Source organism: Lithobates pipiens, unplaced genomic scaffold (genome assembly GCF_037356315.1).
Source record: "Lithobates pipiens isolate NorthernLeopardFrog02 unplaced genomic scaffold, aLitPip1_a1.2 Scaffold_22, whole genome shotgun sequence".
In the NCBI taxonomy this organism is placed as follows: domain Eukaryota; kingdom Metazoa; phylum Chordata; class Amphibia; order Anura; family Ranidae; genus Lithobates; species Lithobates pipiens.
This window is the reverse complement of record NW_027507784.1, coordinates 42,157,201-42,181,431: the sequence shown is the minus strand read 5'-3', so window position 1 is coordinate 42,181,431 and position 24,231 is coordinate 42,157,201. Positions and strand designations below refer to the sequence as shown.

Here is a 24,231-nt window from a genome sequence, read left to right as displayed (position 1 = left end):
TACAGGAGGGGCACAGGGGCAACAAGAAGAATACAGGAGGGGTATAGGGTCAATAAGGATACAGGAGGGGCACAGGGGCAATAAGAAGGATAAAGGAGGGGCAACAAGAAGGATACAGGAGGGACAGAGGGGCCACATAAAGGATACAGGAGGGGTACAGGGTCAATAAGAATGATACAGGAGGGGCAACGAGGTGGCTACAGGAGGGGGTACAGGGGCAACAGGAAGTATACAGGAGGGGTACAGGGTCAATAAGAAGGATATAGGAGAGGCACAGGGACAATAAGAAGGATACAGGAGGGGTACAGGGGCAACAAGAATGATACAGGAGGGGCAACGAGGAGGCTACAGGAGGGGGTACAGGGGCAACAAGAAGTATACAGGAGGGGTACAGGGTCAATAAGAAGGATACAGGAGGGGCACAGGGGCCTCAAGAAGGATACAGGAAGGGCACAGCGGCCACAAGTAAGATGCAGGAGGGGCCACAAGAAGGACACAGAAATTACACAAGGGCCACACAAAGGATACAGGAGAGGCACAGGGGACACACGCAGGATACAGGAAGGGCACACAGGCAATAAGGATACAGGAGGGGCACAGGGGCAACAAAAAGGATACAGAAGGGGCACAGGGGCAACAAGAAGAATACAGGAGGGGTATAGGGTCAATAAGGATACATGAGGGGCACAGGGGCAACAAGAAGGATACAAGAGGGGCACAGCAGCAACAAGGACACAGGAGGGGTACAAGGGCAACAAGAAGGACACAGGAGGGGTACAGGGGCAACAAGAAGGACACAGCAGGGACAACAAGAAGGATACAGGAGGGGCACAGCAGCAACAAGAAGGATACAGGAGGGGCACAGCAGCAACAAGAAGGATACAGGAGTCGTACAGGGGCAACAAGAAGGATACAGGAGGGGTACAGGGGCAACAAGAAGGACACAGGAGTGGAACAGGGGCCACAAGAAGAACACAGGAATGACACATGGCCCACATGTAGGATACAGGAGGGGCACGGGGGCCACAAGAAGCATACAGGAGGGGCACAGGGCAACAAGAAGGATACAGGAAGGGCACAGGTGCCACAAGAAGGATACAGGACGGGCACTAAGAATGTACAGGAGGGGCACAGGGCAACAAGAAGGATACAGGAAGGGCACAGGGGCCGCAAGTAAGATACAGGAGGGGCACAGGGGCCACAAGAAGGACAGAGAAATTACACAAGGGCCACACAAAGGATACAGGAAGGACACACAGGCAATAAGGATACAGGAGGGGCACAGGGGCAATATGAAGGATACAGGAGGGGCACAGGGGCAACAAGAATGATACAGGAGGGGCACAGGGGCAACAAGAATGATACAGGAGGGGCACAGGGGCAACAAGAATGATACAGGAGGGGCACAGCAGCAACAAGAAGGATACAGGAGGGGTACAGGGGCACATAGAAGGATACAGAACGGGCAACAAGAAGGGGCACGGGCAACAAGAAGGATACAGGAGGGGCACAGGGGCAACAAGAGGGATACGGGAGGGACACAGGGGCCACACAAAGGATTCAGGAGGGGTACAGGGGCAACAATAAGGATACAGGAGGGGCTACAAGAAGAATACAGGAGGGGTACAGGATTAATAAGAAGGATACAGGAGGGGCACAGCAGCGACAAGAAGGGTACAGGAGGTGCACAGGGGCAAAAAGAAGGATAAAGAAATGACACAGGGTCCACACAAAGGATACAGGAGAGGCACAGGGGCCACAAGTAGGATACAGGAGGGGCACACAGGCAACAAGAAGGATACAGGAGGGGCACAGGGGCAACAAGAAAGGATACAGGAGGGGCACAGGGGCCACAAGAAGCATACAGGAGGGGTACAGGGACAACATGAAGAACAAAGGCGGGGTACAGGGGCAATAAGAAGGATACAGGCGGGGCACAGCAGCAACAGGAGGGGCACAGGGGCAACAAGGACGACACAGGAGGAGTACAGGGGCAACAAGAAGGATACAGGAGGGGCACAGGGGCAAAAAGAAGGATACAGGAGGGCCACAGGGGCCACACAAAGGATACAGGAGGGGTACACGGACAACATGAAGAACAAAGGAGGGGTACAGGGGCAACATGAAGGATACAGGAAGGATACAAGGGCAACAAGAAGAACGCAGGAAGGGCACAGGGGCAACAAGAAGGACACAGGAGGGGTAGAGGGGCAATAAGAAGGATAAAAGAGGGGCACAGGGGCTACACAAAGGATACAGGAGGGGCATCAAGAAGGACACACAAGGGGCATAGGGGCAACAAGAAGGACACAGGAGGGGAACAGGGGCCACAAGAAGAACACAGGAATGACACAGGGGCCACACGCAGGATACAGGAGGGGCACCGGGGCCACAAGAAGGATACAGGAGGAGTATGGGGGCAATAAGAAGGATACAGGAGGGGCACAGGGCAACAAGAAGGATACTGGAGGGGAACAGGGGCCACAGGTAGGATACAGGAGAGGCACAGGGGTCACAAGAAGGATACAGAAATGACACAAGGGCCACACAAAGGATACAGGAGAGGCACAGGGGCCACAAGTAGGATACAAGAGGGGCACATGGGCAATAAGAAGGATACAGGAGGGGCACAGGGGCAACAAGAAGGATACAGGAGGGGCACAGGGGCAACAAGAAGAATACAGGAGGGGTATAGGGTCAATAAGGATACAGGAGGGGCACAGGGGCAATAAGAAGGATAAAGGAGGGGCAACAAGAAGGATACAGGAGGGACAGAGGGGCCACATAAAGGATACAGGAGGGGTACAGGGTCAATAAGAAGGATACAAGAGGGGCACACGGGAAATAAGGAAGATACAGGAGGGGCAACAAGAAGGATACAGGAGGACCACGGGCCACACAAAGGATACAGGAGGGGTACAAGGGCAACAGGAAGGATACAGGAGGGGCACAGGGGCAACAGGAAGGATACAGGATGGGCACAGGGGCAACAGGAAGGATACAGGAGGGGCAACAGGAAGGATACAGGAGGGGCACAGGGGTAACAAGAAGGATGCAGGAGGGGCACAAGGGCCCCAAGAAGGACACAGAAGGGGCACAGGGGCCACACAAAGGATACAGGAGGGGGCACAGGGGCAACATGAAGGATACAGGAGGGGCACATGGGCAATAAGAAGGATACAGGAGGGGCACAGGGGCCACACAAAGGATACAGGAGGGGTACAGGGACAACATGAAGAACAAAGGAGGGGTACAGGGACAACATGAAGAACAAAGGATGGGTACAGGGGCAATAAGAAGGATACAGGAGGGTTACAAGGGCAACAAGAAGAACACAGGAGGGGCACAGGGGCAACAAGAAGGACATGGGAGGGGTAGAGGGGCAACAAGAAGGATACAGGAGGGGCACAGGGGCAACAAGAAGGATACAGGAGGGGCACAGGGGCAACAAGAAGGATACAGGAGGGGCACAGGGGCAATAAGAAGGATACAGGAGGGGCACAGGGGCAACAAGGACACAAGAATGACACAGGGGCCACAAGAAGGATACAGGAGGGGAACAGCAGCACCAGGAGGGGTACAGGGGCAACAAGAAGGACACAGGAGGGGTAAAGGGGCAACAAGGATACAGGAGGGACACAGGGGCAAAAAGATGGATACAGAAATAACACAGGGGCCACACAAAGGATACAGAAGAGGCACGGGGCAATAAGAAGGATACAGGAGGGGTACAAGGGCAACAAGAAGAACACAGGAAGGGCACAGGGGCAACAAGAAGGACACAGGAGGGGTAGAGGGGCAATAGGAAGGACACAGGAGGGGCACAGGGGCAACAAGAAGGACACAGGAGGGGCACAGGGGCAACAAGAAGGACATGGGAGGGGCACAGGGGCAACAAGAAGGATACAGGAGGGGCACAGGGGCAACAAGAAGGATACAGGAGGGGCACAGGGGCAATAAGAAGGATACAGGAGGGGCACAGGGGCAACAAGGACACAAGAATGACACAGGGGCCACAAGAAGGATACAGGAGGGGAACAGCAGCACCAGGAGGGGTACAGGGGCAACAAGAAGGACACAGGAGGGGTACAGGGGCAACAAGAAGGACACAGGAGGGGTACAGGGGCAACAAGAAGGATACAGGAGGGACACAGGGGCAAAAAGATGGATACAGAAATAACACAGGGGTCACACAAAGGATACAGAAGAGGCACGGGGCAATAAGAAGGATACAGGAGGGGTACAAGGGCAACAAGAAGAACACAGGAAGGGCACAGGAGGGGTAGAGGGGCAATAAGAAGGATACAAGAGGGGCACAGGGGCCACACAAAGGATACAGGAGGGGCACAGGGGCAACAAGAAGGACACAGGAGGGTCACAGGGGCAACAAGAAGGACACAGGAGGGGCATAGGGGCAACAAGAACGACACAGGAAGGGAACGGGCCACAAGAAGAACACAGGAATGACACAGGGGCCACACGTAGGATACAGGAGGGGTACAGGGGCAATAAGAAGGATACAGGAGGGGTACAGGGGCAATAAGAAGGATACAGGAGGGGCACAGGGCAACAAGAAGGATACAGAAATGACACAAGGGCCACACAAAGGATACAGGAGAGGCACAGGGGCCACAAGTAGGATACAGGAGGGGCACAGGGGCAACAAGAAGCATACAGGAGGGACACAGGGGCCACACAAAGGATACAGGAGGGGTACAGGGGCAACAAGGATGATACAGGAGGGGCACAGGGGCAGCAAGAATTATACAGGCGGGGCACAGGGGCAACAAGAAGGATACAGGAAGGACAGAGGGGCCACATAAAGGATACAGGAGGGGTACAGGGTCAATAAGAAGAATACATGAGGGGCACAGGGGCAATAAGAAGGACACAGGAGGGGCACAGGGGCAATAAGAAGGATACAGGAGGGGCACATGGGCAATAAGAAAGATACAGGAAGGGGCACAGGGGCAACAAGAAGGATACAGGAAGGGGCACAGGGGCAGCAAGAAGGATACAGGGGCAACAAGAAGGATACAGGAAGGGCACAGGGGCCACAAGTAGGATACAGGAGGGGCACAGGGGCAAAAGGAAAGATACAGGAGGGGCAACAAGAAGGATACATGAGGGGCACAGGAGCCACAAGAAGGATACAGGAGGGGCACAGGGGCCCCAAGAAGGACACAGAAATGACACAAGAGCCACACGTAGGATATAGAAGGGGCACGGGCCACACTTAGAATACAGGAGGGGCACAGGGGCAATAAGGATACAGGAGGGGCACAGGAGCCAAAGAAGGATGCAAGAGGGGGAAAGGGACAACAAGAAGGACACAGGAGGGGTACAGGGCAACAAAAAGGATACGGGGCAACAAGAAAGACACAGGAGGGGAACAGGGGCCACAAGAAGAACACAGGAATGACACATGGCCCACATGTAGGATACAGGAGGGGCACGGGGGCCACAAGAAGGGTACAGGAGGGGTACAGGGGCACCAAGAATGTACAGGAGGGGCACAGGACAACAAGAAGGATACAGGAGGGACACGGGCCCCACAAAGGATACAGGAGGGGCAACAAGGAGGATACATGAGGGGCACAGGAGCCACAAGAAGGATACAGGAGGGGCATAGGGGCCCCAGGAAAGACACAGAAATGACACAAGAGCCACACGTAGGAGACAGGAGGGGCACAGAGGCCACACTTAGGATACAGGAGGGGCACAAAGGGCAATAAGAAGGATGCAGGAGGGCCATAGGGGCAAAAAGAAAGATGCAGGAAGGGCACAGGGGCAAAAAGGATATAGGTGGGGCACAGGGGCAATAAGAAGGATACAGGAGGGGCAACAAGAATGATACAGGAGGGGCACAGGGGCAACAAGAAGGACACAAGATGGACACGGGCCACAAGAAGAATACAGGAGGGACACAGGGGCAATAAGAAGGATACAGGAGGGGCACCGGGGCAATAAGAAGGATACAGGAGGGGCAATAAGAAGGATACAGAAGGGGCAACAATAAGGACACAGGAGGGGCACAGGGGCCACAAGAAGAACACAGGAATGTCACAGGGGCCACATGTAGGATACAGGAGGGGCACAGGGGCCACATGTAGGATACAGGAATGACACAGGGGCCACATATAGGATACAGGAGGGGCACAGGGGCCACAAGAAGGATACAGGAGGGGCACAGAGGAAACAAGAAGGATAGAGGAAGGGCACAGGGGCCACAAGAAGGACACAGGAGGGGCCACAAGAAGGAGAAAAAATGGGTCACGAGAGGGCCACAAGAAGGACACAGGAGGGACACAGTTAGGGCCACAAGAAGGAGACAAAGGGGCTCTAATGCCGCGTACACACGACCAGTCTTTCCGGCAGACTCGGTCCGACGTGATCAGTCCGTCGGACAATCCGATCGTGTTTGGGATTGTCTGACCGTTTAAAAAAAAAAAAAATCAGACGGACCTAGAAATAGAACATGTTTCAAATCTATCCGACGGACTAAACATCGGGAAAACCGTTCCTCTGTATGCTGGTCCAACGGACCAAATAGGACGCAAGGGCAGCTATTGGCTACTGGCTATTGAACTTCCTTGTTTAGTCCCGTTTACACCATCACGTTCAAAATCAACGGACTTTCCACCGGACTTAGTCCGTTCGTGTGTGGGAAAGTCTGTCGGACCTCCGTCGTGAAGACCGTCGGACCTGGTCCGTCGAAAAGTCCGGTCGTGTGTACGCGGCGTAAGAGGAGCACGGGCTGTAAGTGCCGGTTCACACTAGCGCGATGCGAGAACCCTGCGAATCATGTGCGGGTTCCCCCATCGCTCCCGACACGCACAGCAGTTCACACTGCCATATGCAAACTGCTGGGGAGTGTCATTATATGTTAACGACACCCCCATTTCAGCTTGCGTATCGCACTGCGAACTGACAGTTCGGACATGAATCGGATCTCATACGTGTGAACACACATGTGATCCGATTCTGGTCCGAGCAGAAAAAAGGGTCCTGTGCGTGTTTGCATCAAATGCGGTGCGATATCAGCCATACTATCTGTATGGCTGACGTCGCACCCGCACAGACATCGCATGTAATGTGAACAGCAGTGCGCTGCGAATTACATGTGATGTCTGGCATCGCGCTAGTGTGAACCGGCACTAAGAGGGACACAGGAATGCGACAGGAGGGGCACAATTTTAAAGAAAATAAAAAACAATATTTTTTACTTTTTGTTATAATAAATATCCCCAAAAAAAAAAAAACACACAAAAAAACTTCTTCCTCAGTTCAGGCCAATATGTATTCTACATATTTTTGTTAAAATCGTAATAAGCGTATATCGATTGGTTTGCGCAAAAGTCATAGCGTCTACAAAATAGGGGATAGAGTTATGGGATTTTTATAATTTATTTTTTTACTAGTAGTGGCGGCGATCAGTGATTTTTAGCGGGACCCACCCCCCGTCGCTCTTAAAGTGGCCAGCGTACACCTACAGCAATTTGTGCAGGGGAGCCAACCTGGCGCGGTATAATGATGGCGACTGGTCGACAACCGATCAGTGTTTTTTTTTTTTTTTTTTTCCTAGTTGTCACTGCGCTACTTTAACTAGTAATTGCGCAGTCATGCAACACTGTACCCAAATTAAATTTTATATATATTTATATATATATATATATAATGTATGTATATGTATAATTTTTTTTTTTTTTTGATCACCTCCTGGGTTTTTAATTTTTTGCTAAATAAACAAATAAACACCAAAAATTTGGGGGAGAAAATGGCATTTTCTACTTTCTGTTATAAAAAAAAAAAAAATCCAATAAAATAATTTTTTTGCTAAATTTAGGCCAAAATGTATTCTGCTACATGTCTTTTGGTAGAGAAAATCCCAATCGGGGTATATTATTTAGTCTGTAGGAATGGAAAAGAAAAGGACCTGGGGGTCCTAGTTAGGGGTGCAACAGATCGTCACCGATCCGCTTAACCCGAATTGGTCACCCTGTTCGGATCGGCACAAGCCACGATCGGCAGAGAGCGTTCCGTGGCCTCGGCCTTAGGAACTACCTTTCCATACCCAGCCATACTCTGCAATACTCGGTAGTACCCAGCCATGCTCAGCCGTACCCAGCCATACTCAGCCAATATTACAGTGGGGTGGTGGAATTTTCACAGGTTTTTGGAAATTTAATTATTATTCGCTGATCCAAAAAAATGATCCGATCCGTGAGTTTTTTGATCCGTTGCACCCCTAGTCCTAGTAGATGATAGGCTCATCAATGACATGCAATGCCAAGCTGCTGCCAACAAACAGAATATTGGCATTAAAAAAGGGAATCAACTCCAGAGATAAAAGGATAATTCTCCCGCTCTACAAGACTCTGGTCCAGCCGCACCTGGAGTATGCTGTCCAGTTCTGGGCACCAGTCCTCAGGAAGGATGTACTGGAAATGGAGGGAGTACAAAGAAGGGCAACAAAGCTGATAAAGGGTCTGGAGGGTATTAGTTATGAGGAAAGGTTGTGAGCACTGAACTTATTCTCTCTGGAGAAGAGACGCTTGAGAGGGGATATGATTTAAATACACAAATACTGTACTGGTGACCCCACAATAGGGATAAAACTTTTTCGCAGAAGGGAGTTTAACAAGACTCTTTGCCACTCATTAAAATTAGAAGAAAAGAGGTTTAACCTTAAACTACATAGAGGGTTCTTTACTGTAAGAGCGGCAAGGATGTGGAATTCCCTTCCACAGGCGGTGGTCTCAGCGGGGAGCATCGATAATTTCAAGAAACTATTAGATAAACACCTGAACGTTTGCAACATACAGGGATATACAATGTAATACTGACATATTATCTCACACACACATAGGTTGGACTTGATGGACTTGTGTCTTTTTTCAACCTCACCTACTATGAAATTAAATCAAATTTTTTTTCTACCTTAAAAATAAAAAAATTCCATTCTGTCTCTGGTGCAGTACAGCGTCATCATATAACTGGTGTGGCGGTGATCAGGGATACTGACTGGTGACAGTATGTAACTTTTTTTTTGTACTACTCTGGCGGGTGGTCAGGGATTTAAAAAAAATTTTTTTTTACATTGTTATTGCTTATACAGTGATTTAAATATAATTGCTAAGTTGTGTCAGCCACATTGGACCTGTGAATGGGTTAACCATTTTGCTTTTGGTTGTGACCTATGATTGGCTACAGCTGATCACATGGTACAGGTAGCCAAGTACCATGTGTTATCTGTGGGCCCATCACAGTCCACAACAGCGAGCAAGCTGTTCATGAATAGAAATCCATTCATGACAGGTTGTTGACATTGTTATCGTGAGATCGCTATGACCAAGTACCGCTAACGGTAATCCAGACACAGCGATCACAGGAGGGGCATGCCCCCTAAACCGGAGCGGGCACAACGACCGCAAATGGTTAAGTCAAACATTGACACCCGCTGCAGATTGTATCTGCAGTGCGTTTTGAATGCGGTTCAGGAAACATACACGGGATGGGGGTTTCCTGCACTGCGTTCTGGTGTAAACCGGGCCTTAACCACTTTCAGACCGGACCATTTTTGCTGGCTTAAGACCAGACCACTTTTTGCGATTCGGCACTGCGTCGCTTTAACTGACTATTGCGCGGTCGTGCCACGTGGCTCCCAAACAAAATTGACATCCTTTTTTTTCCCCACAAATAGAGCTTTCTTTTGGTGGTATTTGATCACCCCTGCGGTTTTTTATTTTTTGTGCTATAAACAAAAATAGAGCGACAATTTTGCAAAAAAAAAAACACATTATTTTTTACTTTTTGTTATAATAAATATCCCCCAAAAATATATATAAAAAAAATGTTTCCCCTCAGTTTAGGCCGATACGTATTCTTCTACATATTTTTAGTAAAAAAAATCGCAATTAAGCGATTATTGATTGGTTTGCGCAAAAGTTATAGCGTTTACAAAATAGGGGATAGTTTTATGGCATTTTTATTAATAATATTTTTTTTTTACTAGTAATGGCGGCGATCAGCGATTTTTATTGGGACTGCGACATTATGGCAGACAAATCGGACATTTTTGACACATTTTTGGGACCATTGTCATTTATACAGCAATCAGTGCTATACAAATGCACTGATTCCTGTGTAAATGACAGTGGCAGTGAAGGGGTTAACCAGGGGGTGGCAGTGTAGGGGTTAAGTGTTCCTAGGGGTGTGTTACTAACTGTGGGGGGCTGGGATTTGTGTTAGTGAACACTGATCTCTGCTCCAATCACATGGAGCAGAGATAAGCGTCACTTGTTGCTAGGCAGAACGGGGAGATGCTGTTTACAACGGCATCTCCCCGTTCAGCCGCCCCATGAGACAATTGCGGGTATCCCCGCGGCGATCGAGTCCGCGGGACTGGCGACCGGACTCACGGGGGTCCCGACCAGCACACGAGCGTGCCGCCGGCGGCGCGCACGTGATGGCAGAGCAGCATATAAAAATGGATGTACCTGTATGCCAATATGCCTGCCCGTGCCATTCTGCTGACGTACATTGGCGTGCGCTGGTCGGGAAGTGGTTAAAGTGGTTATAAAGGCACAAGATTTTTTACCTTCTATGCATGAAGGTAAAAAAATAAAACCTTCTGTGTGCAGCAGCCCCCCTAATACTTACCTAAGCCCCCTCTCCATCCAACGATGTCCACCAGAACCTCTCTGGGGGACTCGCACTACTATTTGGCTGTGCTATTGGCTCCTGCTGCTGTCAATCACAGCCAGTGAGCCAACCAGGAGATGGAGAGGCGGGACCAAGCCTCGGCTCTGTGTGTGAATGGACACACAGAGCCACAGCTTGAAAGCTCGCCTGCTTGGGTGACCCCACAGCAGCGGCAGGAGGGAGGGGCCAGGGGCGCCGGTGTGGGACCTGAGAAGAGTAAGATCCGGGCTGCTCTGTGCAAAACCATACTTGAAAAATAAAAAAAAAACAAGGCTTTAATATCACTTTAATATTTACGGGCCACTTCCGGACCGCCTGCCGTCGTTTTATGTGATGACTTTGAAGGAGGATATTGTTGTAATGGCAGCAGCTACTTGCCATAACCCTGGTATTCAGCGGGCGGTTCGCTACAAGATAAAGGTGGTCTCTGTGGTGGATTCGCTGCAAGATCACTTTTAGCAACGATGGGAAAGGGGGCCTGGCGCGATCCGGGGGCCCTCGCGCCGCTTACTGGAGCCGAAGATGGCCCCCACCCATCTCCATATCATTGCAGGGTGGAAGCGACGTCAAAACGTCACTTCCGTCGATACCTCCTAAACGGCCATTTAAAAAAAATAATGTTATGCATTTTAATGTAAATATGAGATGTGAGGTCTTTTTCACCCCCAGATCTCATATTTAAGAGGACCTGTCATGCTTTTTTTTTTATTACAAGGGACGTTTACATTCCTTGTAATAGGAATAAAAGTGACACAATTTATTTATTTATTTGTTTTTTTTTAAACAGTGTAAAAATGTAAAAAAAAAGTAAAATAAATAAGAAAAAAAATTAAAATTTTAAACGTGCCCCGTCCTGACGAGCTCGCATGCAGAAGCGAACGCATACGTGACAAGCGCCCACATATGCAAACGGTGTTCAAACTACACATGTGAGGTATGGCCGCGATCGGTAAAGCGAGAGCAATAATTCTAGCCCCAGACCTCCTCTGTAACTTAAAAAATGCAAGCTGTAGAATTTTTTTAAATGTCACCTATGGAAATTTTTAAGGGTAAAAGTTTGTCGCCATTCCACGAGCGGGAGCAATTTTGAAGCGTGACATGTTGGGTATCAATTTACTCGGCGTAACATTATCTTTCACAATATAAAATAAATTGGGATAACTTTACTGTTGTCTTATTTTTTTCCAAAAAAAAAGCGCGCTTGTAAGACCGCTGCGCAAATACGGTGTGATAGAATGTATTGCAGCGACCGCCATTTTATTCTCTAGGGTGTTAGAGAAAAAAAAGTATAATGTTTGGGGGTTCTAAGTAATTTTCTAGCAGAAAAAACTTTTTAACTTGTACATAATAAATCTCAGAAAGGGGCCCGGTCTTTAAGTTGTTAAAGTTTTTTTTTTTTTTTCTCTTTCAGTTGTACAGAATGGCGTTTGCTGACTTGAGAAAGGAGCTGAGTTGTTCCATCTGCTTGAGCCTCTATACGGAGCCGGTGTCTCTGAGATGTGGGCACAGCTTCTGCCGGGATTGTATCATCAGCGTGCTGGATACCCAGAAGGGGTCCGGAGTATACACCTGTCCAGAGTGCAGGGCGAAGTATCCAGTGCGCCCTCTGCTGGAGAAGAACAGGAAGCTGTGCAACATTGCAAAGCACTTTCTCGATACCCAATCCCAGCTGGAAGGCTCCGGGGTCTCCTGTACGTACTGCCTTCACGCTCCCATCCCCGCCGCTAAGACATGTCTGCAGTGCGAGACCTCCCTATGTGACACCCACCTGGGCATCCACAACAAGACTGTAGAACACACCCTGATCGACCCCACCAACTCCCTGGACAGCTGGAAGTGTCTGATCCACAAAAAGAACTTGGAATTCCTTTGCTGCGACGACGGCGCGTATATCTGCGTGTACTGCTCCGCCATTGGGTCGCACAAGGGTCACACGCTGAAGTCGCTGGACGAGGTGGTGAGGGTGAAGGAGAAACTGAGGAAGCTTCTGGAGAAGCAGTCCTCCAAAAAGGAGGAGACTGAGAAAAACCTGGAGAGCCTGCAAGACCTTCGGAGGAAGGTGCAGGAGAAAACCACCGTGTTAACCGAGCGCATCGCCGAGCTGTTCACCGACATCCGGAAGCAGCTGGAGTGCCTGGAGAAGAGGTTCCTGACTCAGCTCTCCAGGCATGAAAAGCAGAGCTTGCTTTCCGTCTCCGATCTGATCCGGCAGCTGGAGACGCAGAAGGACGAGCTGTGCAGGAAGATGCAACACATCGAGGAGCTCTTTAACATGACGGATCCCATCACTGTCCTACAAGACCAGGACTTGGACGCCGAAGACGCGGCCAAGACCGAGAAAGATTCTGAAGTGATCACCCAGGATATTCGGAAGATCAGCTCCTCCAGCGAACTGAAGGAGCGTTTGGTGTCCGTCTCCTTGCACGCCTGCTTCTCTGACGTCATGTCCGCCGTGAAGAGAGGGCTTTACGACCCCAAGACCTCCGACATCTTACTCGATTTAGACACGGCGTGCCGAAAAGTGTCGGTAACCGGAGATCTAAAGTCGGCCTCCTGGTCCGAGACGCCGTTAAACTACCCCGAGAATGCCAAGCGCTTCACAACGTTTCCTCAGGTCATGAGCAGCAAAGGTTTCAGCACGGGGAAGCATTACTGGGAGGTGGAAACCAGCCAGTCGGAAGACTGGTGGGTGGGCGTGGCTTATCCCAGCATTTACCGGGCCGGTAAGGAGTCCAGGATCGGGGAGAACAACAAGTCCTGGAGCCTGAGGACGTACGACAACCACTACTCCGTGACTCATAACTCAAGGTCGCGTCAGCTGCAGACTAAGATCCCCATCCAGAAATTGGGGATATATTTGGATTACGAAGGCGGGCATCTGTCCTTCTACCAGCTGTGTGACGTTGTCAGGCACCTCCACACCTTCAGAGCCACCTTCACCGAGCCCCTCCATGCCGCTTTCTTCGTGTGGAACGAGGGTTGGATCAGGCTGAGGAGCTAAAAAAAAAACTTGCGTTTCTGAGGACTTTCCACCGAAGTGACTCTAAACCTTAAATAATCCATACACATCCACTACTTAACTTATTGGTTTTTTTTTTACTGTGTTTTCTGCTTCTTTGTAACATCCTCTGTGAGCTCCCAAACCTCTCCTCCTCCTTTTCTGCTCCTTTTCTGTTTTGGAACGAGCAGTGCACGTTGGTTTGCGGTCACGTGCGCTGCTCTATGCACTCTCTACACATCCATAGTCCATCTTGGGAAATGGGTGGCTACGCTCAATGGGACCATGGAGAATGAACGTAGCCACTCTCTAATAACAGATCACAGCAGCAAAAAAATTAAAATAAAATAAAGGCTTTTGGAGGAGGCTGAGAGCAATAGGAGGGACTTTTCAGAATTTTAGAACACATACTTGAATCGATTTTTAGAAAAAAAAAACAGTTTCGTGTCGCTGTATTTGGAGAAGTTTTTGCGATCAATGCAGTATACAAACGTTGCCGTTTTCACCAAGAGCTATTTTCCACGTTTATTGCCCCCTTTTTTCTATCTCCCAACAAGTTTTCCTGCTTGTCCCCTTTTTTTGTCTGTTACAAAGGAAAAAAAAAAAAGAAATTGTCTTCGTGTTTTTGAAGAAACAGCAAAAAAGCTTTTTTTTCAGCCGCGTATTTTCTGTGTCTGTGAACCATCTTTCCACTCTATAGCTCCCTGTATTCCCTCCCCCCCCGGTACAGCATGGATTGACCATTTAGGTATCACAGCGTGCGCAAACTTGACTCTTCCTGAAGCAATACCCCTCCCCCCCCCATGGGACGTGGAGCAGCGGCATTAAAGGGTTTAAAGGCAGGGGATCAAAGCCAAAGACCCATATTTTATAAGAGACTTTGGAAGGTATGCCGAGAAATTAAGGAAAAAGAGGTTGAAGGCGTTTTTGTTTTTTTTCCTTAAGACAACTCATTCATATGTTATGAAATTGTGTACAATCGATATATTTGTCCTGAGGGTCACTTCACTAAAGCACGAGGCCAGGTTCACATATGTGCGGGCGCGGATCCCAGCACGGGGTCCGGTGCGTTCCTGTACGCTGGTTCAGGTGCGAATCTGAGTTTTTGCCTAAATTTGCACCTGAACAGGACTCAAACAAGCACAGGAGCCGTTTGGAATGCGGACCGCGGCCGCCCCCCCCCGGGCATGTGTGAAGCGGCTCCATTGAGAGTCTGTCACACTCGCAAGTCATTCAAATTGTATGTGGTGAAACCTGCATCCAGTTCACACATATGTGAACCCGACCTGACCTGACACTTGTGTTTTACTAATTTTATCAATCAAACAAAAACACGTTTTACAGTTGTTTAAGGCTAGAATGACAGGTGAGCTTCTTTAAGCATTTTCAGTGTTTTTCTTTTTTAATGTATGTTTGTCAATTTCGATTTTCAGTTGTTTTCAGGCTTGAACATTTATGCCCAGTTGATCCCAAACTGTGGCCTTTTAATTACCTTTATCCAGCCCTTGGCGCTATTCCTTCAGCTGATCTAAAAAATGGGGCACTATTCCCCCCTCTGACCCCCAACAATGGGGCCCTCATCCACCCACTGATACTGGAGATGGAGCACTATTCCTCCCACGGGTACCAATGATAGGGTACGATTCCTTCTAATGACCACAGGCATTGTTCCTCCCACTGACACCAACAATTGGGCACTGTTCCTCCAACTGGCACCAAGGATGGGGCACTATCCCTCCAATTGACAACAACGTTGGGGCATTATTCCTCCCACTGATACCAACAACTGTCACTATTCCTCCCACTGACACCATCAATGGAGCACTATTCTTCCCACTGATACCAAAAACGGGGCACTATTCCTCCCACTGACACCATCAATGGAGCACTATTCCTCCCACTGATACCAACAATGGGGCACTATTCCTCCCACTGACACCATCAACGGAGCACTATTCCTCCCACTGATACCAACAACAGAGCACTATTCCTCCCACTGATGCCAACAACGGAGCACTATTCCTCCCACTGATTCCAACAACGGAGCACTATTCCTCCCACTGATTCCAACAACGGAGCACTATTCCTCCCACTGATACCAACAATGGAGCACTATTCCTCCCACTGATACCAACAATGGGGCACTATTCCTCCCACTGATACCAAGAACGGGGCACTATTCCTCCCACTGATACCAACAATGGAGCACTATTCCTCCCACTGATACCAACAATGGAGCACTATTCCTCCCACTGATACCAACAATGGAGCACTATTCCTCCCACTGATACCAACAACGGGGCACTATTCCTCCCATTGATACCAACAATGGAGCACTATTCCTCCCACTGATACCAACAATGGAGCACTATTCCTCCCACTGATACCAAGAACGGGGCACTATTCCTCCCACTGATACCAAGAACGGGGCACTATTTCTCCCACTGATACCAACAACGGGGCACTATTCCTCCCACTGATACCAACAACGGGGCACTATTCCTCCCACTGATACCAACAACGGGACACTATTCCTCCAATTGACACCAACATTGGGGAATTATCCCTCTCACTGATACCAGCAACTGCCATCTATTCCTCCCACTGACACCATCGATGGGGCACTTTTCAACCCACTGACATCATCAATGGGGCACTATTCCTTACATATAGTTACATAGTAGGTGGGGTTGAAAAAAGACAACCTATATATGTGATAATATGTCAGTGTTACATTGTATATCCCTGTATGTTGCGGTCATTCAGTTGATTATCTAATTGTTTCTTGAAACTCTCAATGCCCCCCGCTGAGACCACGGCTTGTGGAAGGGAATTTCACATCCTTGCCGCTCTTCCAGTAAAGAACCCTCTATGTAGTTTACAGTTAAACCTCTTTTCTTAAAATTTTAATGAGTGGCCACGAGTCTTGTTAAACTCCCAAAAAGTTTTATCCCTATTGTGGGGTCACCAGTATGATATTTGTATATTGAAATCATATCCCCTCTCAAGCGTCTCTTCTCCAGAGAGAATAAGTTCAGTGCTCGTAACCTTTCCCCATAACTAATATCCTCCAGACCCTTTATTAGCTTTGTTGCCCTTCTTTGTTCTCGCTCCATTTCCAGTACATCCTTCCTGAGGACTGGTGCCCAGAACTGGACAGCATATTCCAGGTGCGGCCGGACCAGAATCTTGTAGAGCGGGAGAATTATTGTTTTATCTCTGGAGTTGATCCCCTTTTTAATACATGCCATTATATGTTTGCTTTGTTAGCAGTAGCTTGGCATTGCATGCCATTGCTGAGCCTATCATCTACTAGGACCCCCAGGTCCTTTTCCATCCTAGATTCGGTCAGAGGTTCTCCCACCAGTGTATAGATTGCATTCAGATTTTTGCCACCCAAATACATTATTTTACATTTTTCTACATTGAACCTCATTTCCCATGTAGTTGCCCAGCCCATTCATTTATTCAGATTTTTTTGCAAGGTTTCCACATCCTGCGGAGAAGTTATTGCCCTGCTTAGCTTAGTATCGTCCGCAAATAGAGACATTGAACTGTTTACCCCATCCTCCAGGTCGTTTATGAACAAATTAAATAGGATTGGTCCCAGTACAGAACACTGGGGGACCCCACTACCCACCCCTGACCATTCCGAGTACTCCCCATTTATCACCACCCTCTGAACTCGCCCTTGTAGCCAGTTTTCAATCCATGTACTCACCCTATGGGCCATGCCAATGGACCTTATTCTGTACAGTAAACATTTATGGGGAACTGTGTCAAATGCTTTTGTAAAATCCAGATACACCGCGTCTACAGGCCTTCCTTTATCTAGATAGCAACTCACCTCCTCATAGAAGGTTAGTAGATTTTTTTTGACCCCACTAACACCATCACTGGGGCACTATTCCTCCCACTTTCACAAATAATGGGATATTATTTCTCCCAAAGATACTAAACACTGCCATTATTCCTCCCACTGATACTTTCCTTGCCTTTATCTGGCCCTTGGCTCTCAATTCCTTTATCTGGCACAAGTGATGAGGCGCTATTCCTCCCACTGACACCAACAATGGAGCACTCTGCCACCCACTGACATCAATGATGGGGCACTATTCTTCCCACCCATACCAATGATGGGGTAGGATTCCTTCTATTGACCACAGGCACTTTTCAACCCACTGACACCAGCGATGGGGCACTTTTCCTCCCACTGACCCCAACAATGGGGCACTATTCCTCTCACTGATACTAATGATGGGGTATGATTCCTTCTGATCACCACTGGTACTACTTCACCCAGTGACGCCAATGATGGGGCACTATTCTTTCCACAGATACCAATAACTGTCACTATTCCTTCCATCAGTCAGTACCAATGATGGGGCACTATTCCTCCCAGTGATACTATCAATGGGACACTATTCCTCCCACCGTTACTAATGATGGGGCACTATTTCTCACAAATAATGGGGTAATATTCTTTGCAAAGGTACGAAAAGTGCCACTATTGCTTCCACCAATACTAATGATGGGGCGCTATTCCTTCTCTTACTGACCATGGGCACTATACTACACACTGACATCAATGAGGGCGCGTAATTTTTTTCCCACGGACACCAACCATGGGGCACTATTCCACCCACGGACGCCAATGATGGGACACTATTCTTCCTTCTACTGTAATATGTTTAGTCCCGCTGACCGCAGTACAGCCTCCCTAAACTCTGAAGGATAGTGTGATAGTGCGAGTTCTGCTGAACTTACGTGATTTCTAACCCGCAGCAATGTGAACCTACTCTTAACCACTTCCGGACCGATGTACGTCCTTGCTTTGAAGAGAAATATCATCGTTATGGCAGCAGCTAGCTGCCATAACCCCGGTATCCTCTTCAGCTGGTGGTCTGGTTTCTGCTAAGAGTGGTCTCTGCGGCAGATTCATCGCAAGATCACTTTTATCGGCGGCAGGAGAAGGCTCCTCAAAGCCACGCTCCGGTGCCGGCTCCAAGAGGCAGCGGCGGAGGCAATCAGATCTTCATCCTTACTGGGCACGGAGACGAATGAGGGGAAGATGGTCCCCACCCGTCTCCATAACAATGCAGGGCAGAAGCGACGTCAAAACGTCACTTCCGCCCATAGCTCTTAAAGGGCCATTTATTTATTTATTTTTTTAGTTATTGCATTTAAGTGTAAATATGAGATGTGAGGTTTTTTTGACCCCAGATCTCATATTTAAGAGGTCCTGTCATGATTTTTTTTTTCTATTACAAGGGATGTAAAAACTGTTTTTAACTTGTAAACTACGCATTTCAAAAAGAGGCTGGGCCCTTAAGTGGTGAAGGTCTAAATCAGGGACCTTCAAGCTACGGCCCTCCAGCTGTTGCGGAACTACAAGTCCTGTGAGGCCTTGCAAAAGTCTGATATTCACAGATATGACTAGGCATGATGGGAATTATAGCTTCTGAACAACTGGAGCGGTGTAGTTCGAGGACCCCCTGGTCTAAATTTAGCCAGATACAGAGGAAGAAAGGGTTAGGACCTCTGTGTTTTTTGTTTTTTTTTGTTTTGTTTTTCCTGCTGTCTTTGATTTACCATTGCATCTAGTCATTGCAAAAATCACACTTTATATTCGTGAAATTTGTAGAATTACCATTTTGAGGAAACTTTTAACATGAGAAGTAAACAAATGGAGTTAAAGTGACCCTTGCCTTTGCTCTTGCTATCCACCCTAATGCCGCGTACACACGATCGGAATTCCGGCCAGTAAAAGACAGATGAGAGCCTTTCCTTCGGGAAAATGCGACCGTGCGTATGTTCCATCGGAATTTAGCTGTCCGAATTCCCGCCAGCCAAAAATTAATAGCATGTTCTCAATTTTCCAGACGGAAAAACTTTCTATCGGAAATTCCGATCGCGTGTATGCAATTCCGACACTCCAAAACTCACGCATGCTCAGATTCAACTACGAGACGGAAGCTATTTGGCTACTGGCTATTGAACTTCCTTTTTCTAGTCGCGTCGTACGTGTTGTATGTCTCCGCGTTTATAAACTGATCGTAATTTGGTGAGATTGTGTGTAGGCAAGACAGCTTGAGCCGTAAATTCCATCAGGAAAACCATCAGCGCTTTTTCCCCGACGAGAATTCCGATTGTGTGTACGCGGCATTACAGTACCTGTACGTAGAGTCCATTGTAAGCTGTGTATTTCTACAACTCTTTGTAATAATGCACTTCTGTTTTCAGAGTTCCGATCTGCAGTGTGTGTGTGTGTATATCTCTGCCTGGATACAATGACATCATCCTTACTTTCCTGATCGAAGAAGAAAAAAAAAAAGAAAACAGACGATTGCACAGCGTTCAACACTTAATGGCCACAGTGTGAGCTTTGAATGTTGATGAGAAAGCATCTGTGTCTGCACCTGAGTTGCACTGGGTTGTCTGTACATGGACCGACCTAATGCATGTGTATGTATGTATTTATTTATTTTTATTTATTTATGAAAAAATGAATAATTTCAGGAAAAATTTTTTTTTGCATTTATTATTATTTATTGTGGTGTGATGGCAACATGTACTGTTGGCATCAGTTAACCACTTCGCGCCCAGGCCAATTCTGACATTTCTCTCCTACATGTAAAATTCCTAATTTTATTTGCTAGAAAATTACATAGAACCCCCAAACATTATATATGTTTTTTTAGTAAAGACCCTAGAGAATACAATGGAAGCGGTGAGTCGGTAGAAGCACCGTAGAGCGGCGGGGGGCGTCATAAGAACGATCAAGCGGCGGAACAGCCGCTATGATCGTTCTTATGGTGCAGGGAATCGCCGGCTGAAAACGCCGATATCTGAATGTCTGTGGCCTCAGGCATCATTCAGATATAACCACCGAAAGTATGTATGGGCGCCAAGTAGTTAACTGGTTGCTGCCACGTCTCCTATATTCCAGGGTTTACCCCGCAGAGGGAGTGCAGTGGGGAGTATGTTTGATACCAAGGAGCAATCAAGGGCTTTAGAACGGACTCTACGCTCAGATACTGTTGGATGGGATAGCGGGAGGAATGGCACGGGTCACTTTAAATAACTCCTGCAAGCTTTGTGAATTGACCCTCCTGGATTGCATTACAGCCATGTAAAAAAAAAAAAAACTGTTATGATTGGTTCCTCTCCTCGACACCTTGGAATTTATGGTCCAATCCTGAGAGATCAGCTTTCTGTGGTCACTGCCAAGCTGAATTGAATCCTGGCTTCCCCACCCCCAACCTGCAAAACACAAAGGATGGGTCATTTTAATGTTTTCGCTCATTTTTTTTTTTTTTTTCCGGACTGTAGAGTGGACGGGATTGGGGGTCCAGCTGGGAGAAAGTGACGCCTTTGGTTATGGCTTTGTGGGGGTTGGGGGGATTGGAAAATTGGGTGTGATTTATCATTTTTTTTTAGAACAGGTTTTGTGCAAAGACAAGTAACGTTCAGTCCTAAATGATTATAATATTGCAAGTGTCCTTATTTATCTGTACCCCATCCCCCCCACCTCTCCTTTATTAGCCTGAGGAGGGTTATTGGAGATGAGTATCAGAGGTGGGAGCCCCTGAGGTCTAATAATTCTACCCATAGCAGCAGCCTGAGGTCTGACAACCGGCTGCATTTGATTGATTATTCCTTCCCTGTCTGCCACTTGAGGTCTGATCATTCCTCCCCATCAGCTGCTTGAGATCTGATAATTTCTCCACTATCAGCTGCCTGAGATCAGATAATCCCTTTCCTAATAGCTGCCTGAGGTTTGCTTACTTCCTTATCAACTGCCTGAGGTCTGATATATAATTCCTCTCTTATCAGCAGCCTGAGATGCTATCATTCCTCCTCTATCAGCTGCCTCAGGTCTGGTCATTCCTCCCCTATCAGCTGCCTGAGGCCTGATCATTCCTCCCCTATCGGCTGCTTGAGATCTAATCATTTCTCCACTATCAGCTGCCAGAGATCAGATCATTCCTTTCCTATCAGCTGCCTGAGGTTTGATACATAGAAGAATTATCAGCTGCCCGAGTTCTAATAACGTCTCCCCTATCAGCTGCCTGAGGTCACATAATTATTTCTCTATCAGCTGCTTGAGGTTTGACAATTCATCCCCCATCAGCTGCCCGAGTTCTAATAAATCCTCCCCTATCAGCTGCCTGAGATCTGATTTTACCTACTCTATTAGCGGATTTTAGGTATTCCTCTCCTATCGTCCACATAAAGTCTATTCATTCTTCCCCTATCAGCTGCCTGAGGTCTGATAATTCCTCCCCTATCAGCTGCCTGAGGTCTGATATGTAATTCCTCTCTTATCAGCAGCCTGAGATCTGGTCATTCCTCCTCTATCGGCTGCTTGAGATCTAATGATTTTTCCTGATCCATGATCAACTGCCGGAGGTCAGATAATTCCTTTCCTATCAGCTGCCTGAGGTTTGATAGCTCACTCCTTATCAGCTGCATGAGGTCTTATACATAATTCTTCTATCAGCTGCCTGATGTCTGATTATTCCTCCCCCATCACCTGTCTGAGATCTGATTTTACCTACTCTATTAGCGGTTTTTAGGTATACCTCTCCTGTCATCTGCCTGAGGTCTGATAATTCCTCCCCATCAGCTGCCTGAGGTCTGATGATTCCTCCTCTATCGGCTGCCTGAGGTCTGATAATTCATTCCCTATCAACTGCCTGAGGTCTGATAATTCCTCCTCTATCAGCTGCCTGAGGTCTGATAATTCCTCCCGTATCAGCTGCCTGAGGTCTGATAATTCCTCCCCTATCAGCTGCCTGAGGTCTGATAATTCATTCCCTATCAACTGCCTGAGGTCTGATGATTCCTCCTCTATCAGCTGCCTGAGGTCTGATAATTCCTCCCCTATCAGCTGCCCGAGAATTGATAATTCCTCCCCTATCAGCTGCCTGAGGTCTGATAATTCCTCCTCTATCAGCTGCCTGAACTTGTGCTGATTACACACGCTGTCTTCCAGCTCCTAAGTAACCACAACACTCCCCTATGCAGAGCCCTGTGGATGTTTACATTCCTCCTGACTACAGGGCTCTGTGATGTTACACTGGTTGCATGATTTTTAGGGCACTTGATAGAACAGCAACTGTCAAACCTCAGGCGACCCCCTGACACCCAGTCCTATCGATCGTCATAGACACATTGCACCTTTATGATCATTTACGACTATGTAGGCTCTACACAAGCCTAGCTGTGACAGGTTCTCTCTGAAGCATTGGTGGGTAGATTAGCTGATGTGAGGCTCCTTACACATCTGTATGTATTATATACCCGTCATTTTATATACATATATATTGTATGTGTGGATGTAACCACCCCATGTGAAATGTTTGATGTGACTTTGCCGTGTCCCCCTCATTGTGATTTAGAATAAACTAGGCTGACTGTCTTCTATGGGATCACCGGGCAGGGATTTGGGGGTCGGGATTGTTGTTTCCTACTATGACACTGCCTGAATTTTAAAGAATAAAATCTACTTATAAAATGTGGGACTCTGGGGTTTTTCTTTTTTTTTTGTTTGTTGAACACGACCGCAACCTCAACTCTGAAATTTGAAATTAAGTTGTTGTAAACCCTTCCATATACCCAGTGATGGGACTTGGCCCCAGGTGATACACAGAGATTAAACAAATCCTCCTACATACATTGTACCTGTTTATCTGCAGCAGTCGTTCACCTACATCCATTTTACGTGCAGAATTTATACAGCTTGTCTGAGAGTTTATAAAAAAAAAAAAAGGGGGTGGAGAGCTCAAGTCACACTGCAGAGCTCAGTGAGGAGAGTTCTGAGAGCTGATTGGAGGGAAGGGAAGGGACACACCCCTTCACACAGCACAGGAACAGAGCTGAGGCTGTCAATCAGCGGAGGTCCCTCCTACTGTCACCATTTTTCTCTATAGTCAGGAAAACTTGTCAGAAATTACTTGTGCTGATAGCAGAGGAAGGAAGCAGCAAACAGAAATGCCACTTAGTGCTCTGGATTGAGATAAGTACACACTGTAGAGGGATATGCTTTGTTCTTATTTCACGTCTGAGATTTGCAACCACTTTAACTGCTTAAGGACCGCCTCCTGCACATTTACGTTGGCAGAATGGCACGGCTGGGCACAGGCACGTACAGGTACGTTGTTCTTTAAGTACCCAGCCGTGGGTCACGCACACACGCCGCCGGTGGCACGATCACTACTCGAGCTCCGTGACCATGGCCGCGGGACCCGATCGGCGCTGGTGTCCTGCGATCGGGTCACAGAGCTGAAGAATGAGGAGAGGTCTGTGTAAACAAACTTCTCCCCGTGCTTCCTGGTGTGGTTGTCACCAATCGTCTGTTCCCTGTTATAAGGAAAGCTGATCAGTGAAGTCACATGCCAAGCCACGCCCCCTACAGTAAAAAAAAAACACAATGTCACACATAACCCCTCCTTGCCAATTAGTGGTTAACTCCTTCACTGCCAGTGTCATTTACACAGGAATCAGTGCATTTAAATAGCACTGAT

At 47.8% G+C, this 24,231-nt stretch overlaps 1 protein-coding gene across 5 annotated transcripts in view; it reads left to right on the top strand.

Annotated features, from left to right (window-relative positions):
- The window catches only part of LOC143923678 (E3 ubiquitin/ISG15 ligase TRIM25-like), a 34,029-nt gene extending 10,807 nt beyond the window's left edge, over positions 1-23,222 (top strand). For 2 of the 5 annotated variants that reach the window (XM_077447493.1, XM_077447494.1), the window contains one exon: positions 12,116-23,222. In XM_077447493.1, coding sequence (XP_077303619.1) covers positions 12,116-13,705 — 1,590 coding nt within the window. In that variant the 3' untranslated portion in view covers positions 13,706-23,222. The remainder of the gene's footprint in view (positions 1-12,115) is intronic. The other 3 variants (XR_013261756.1, XR_013261755.1, XR_013261757.1) reach the window with 3 other exon arrangements.
- The last annotated feature ends 1,009 nt before the right edge of the window (positions 23,223-24,231 follow it).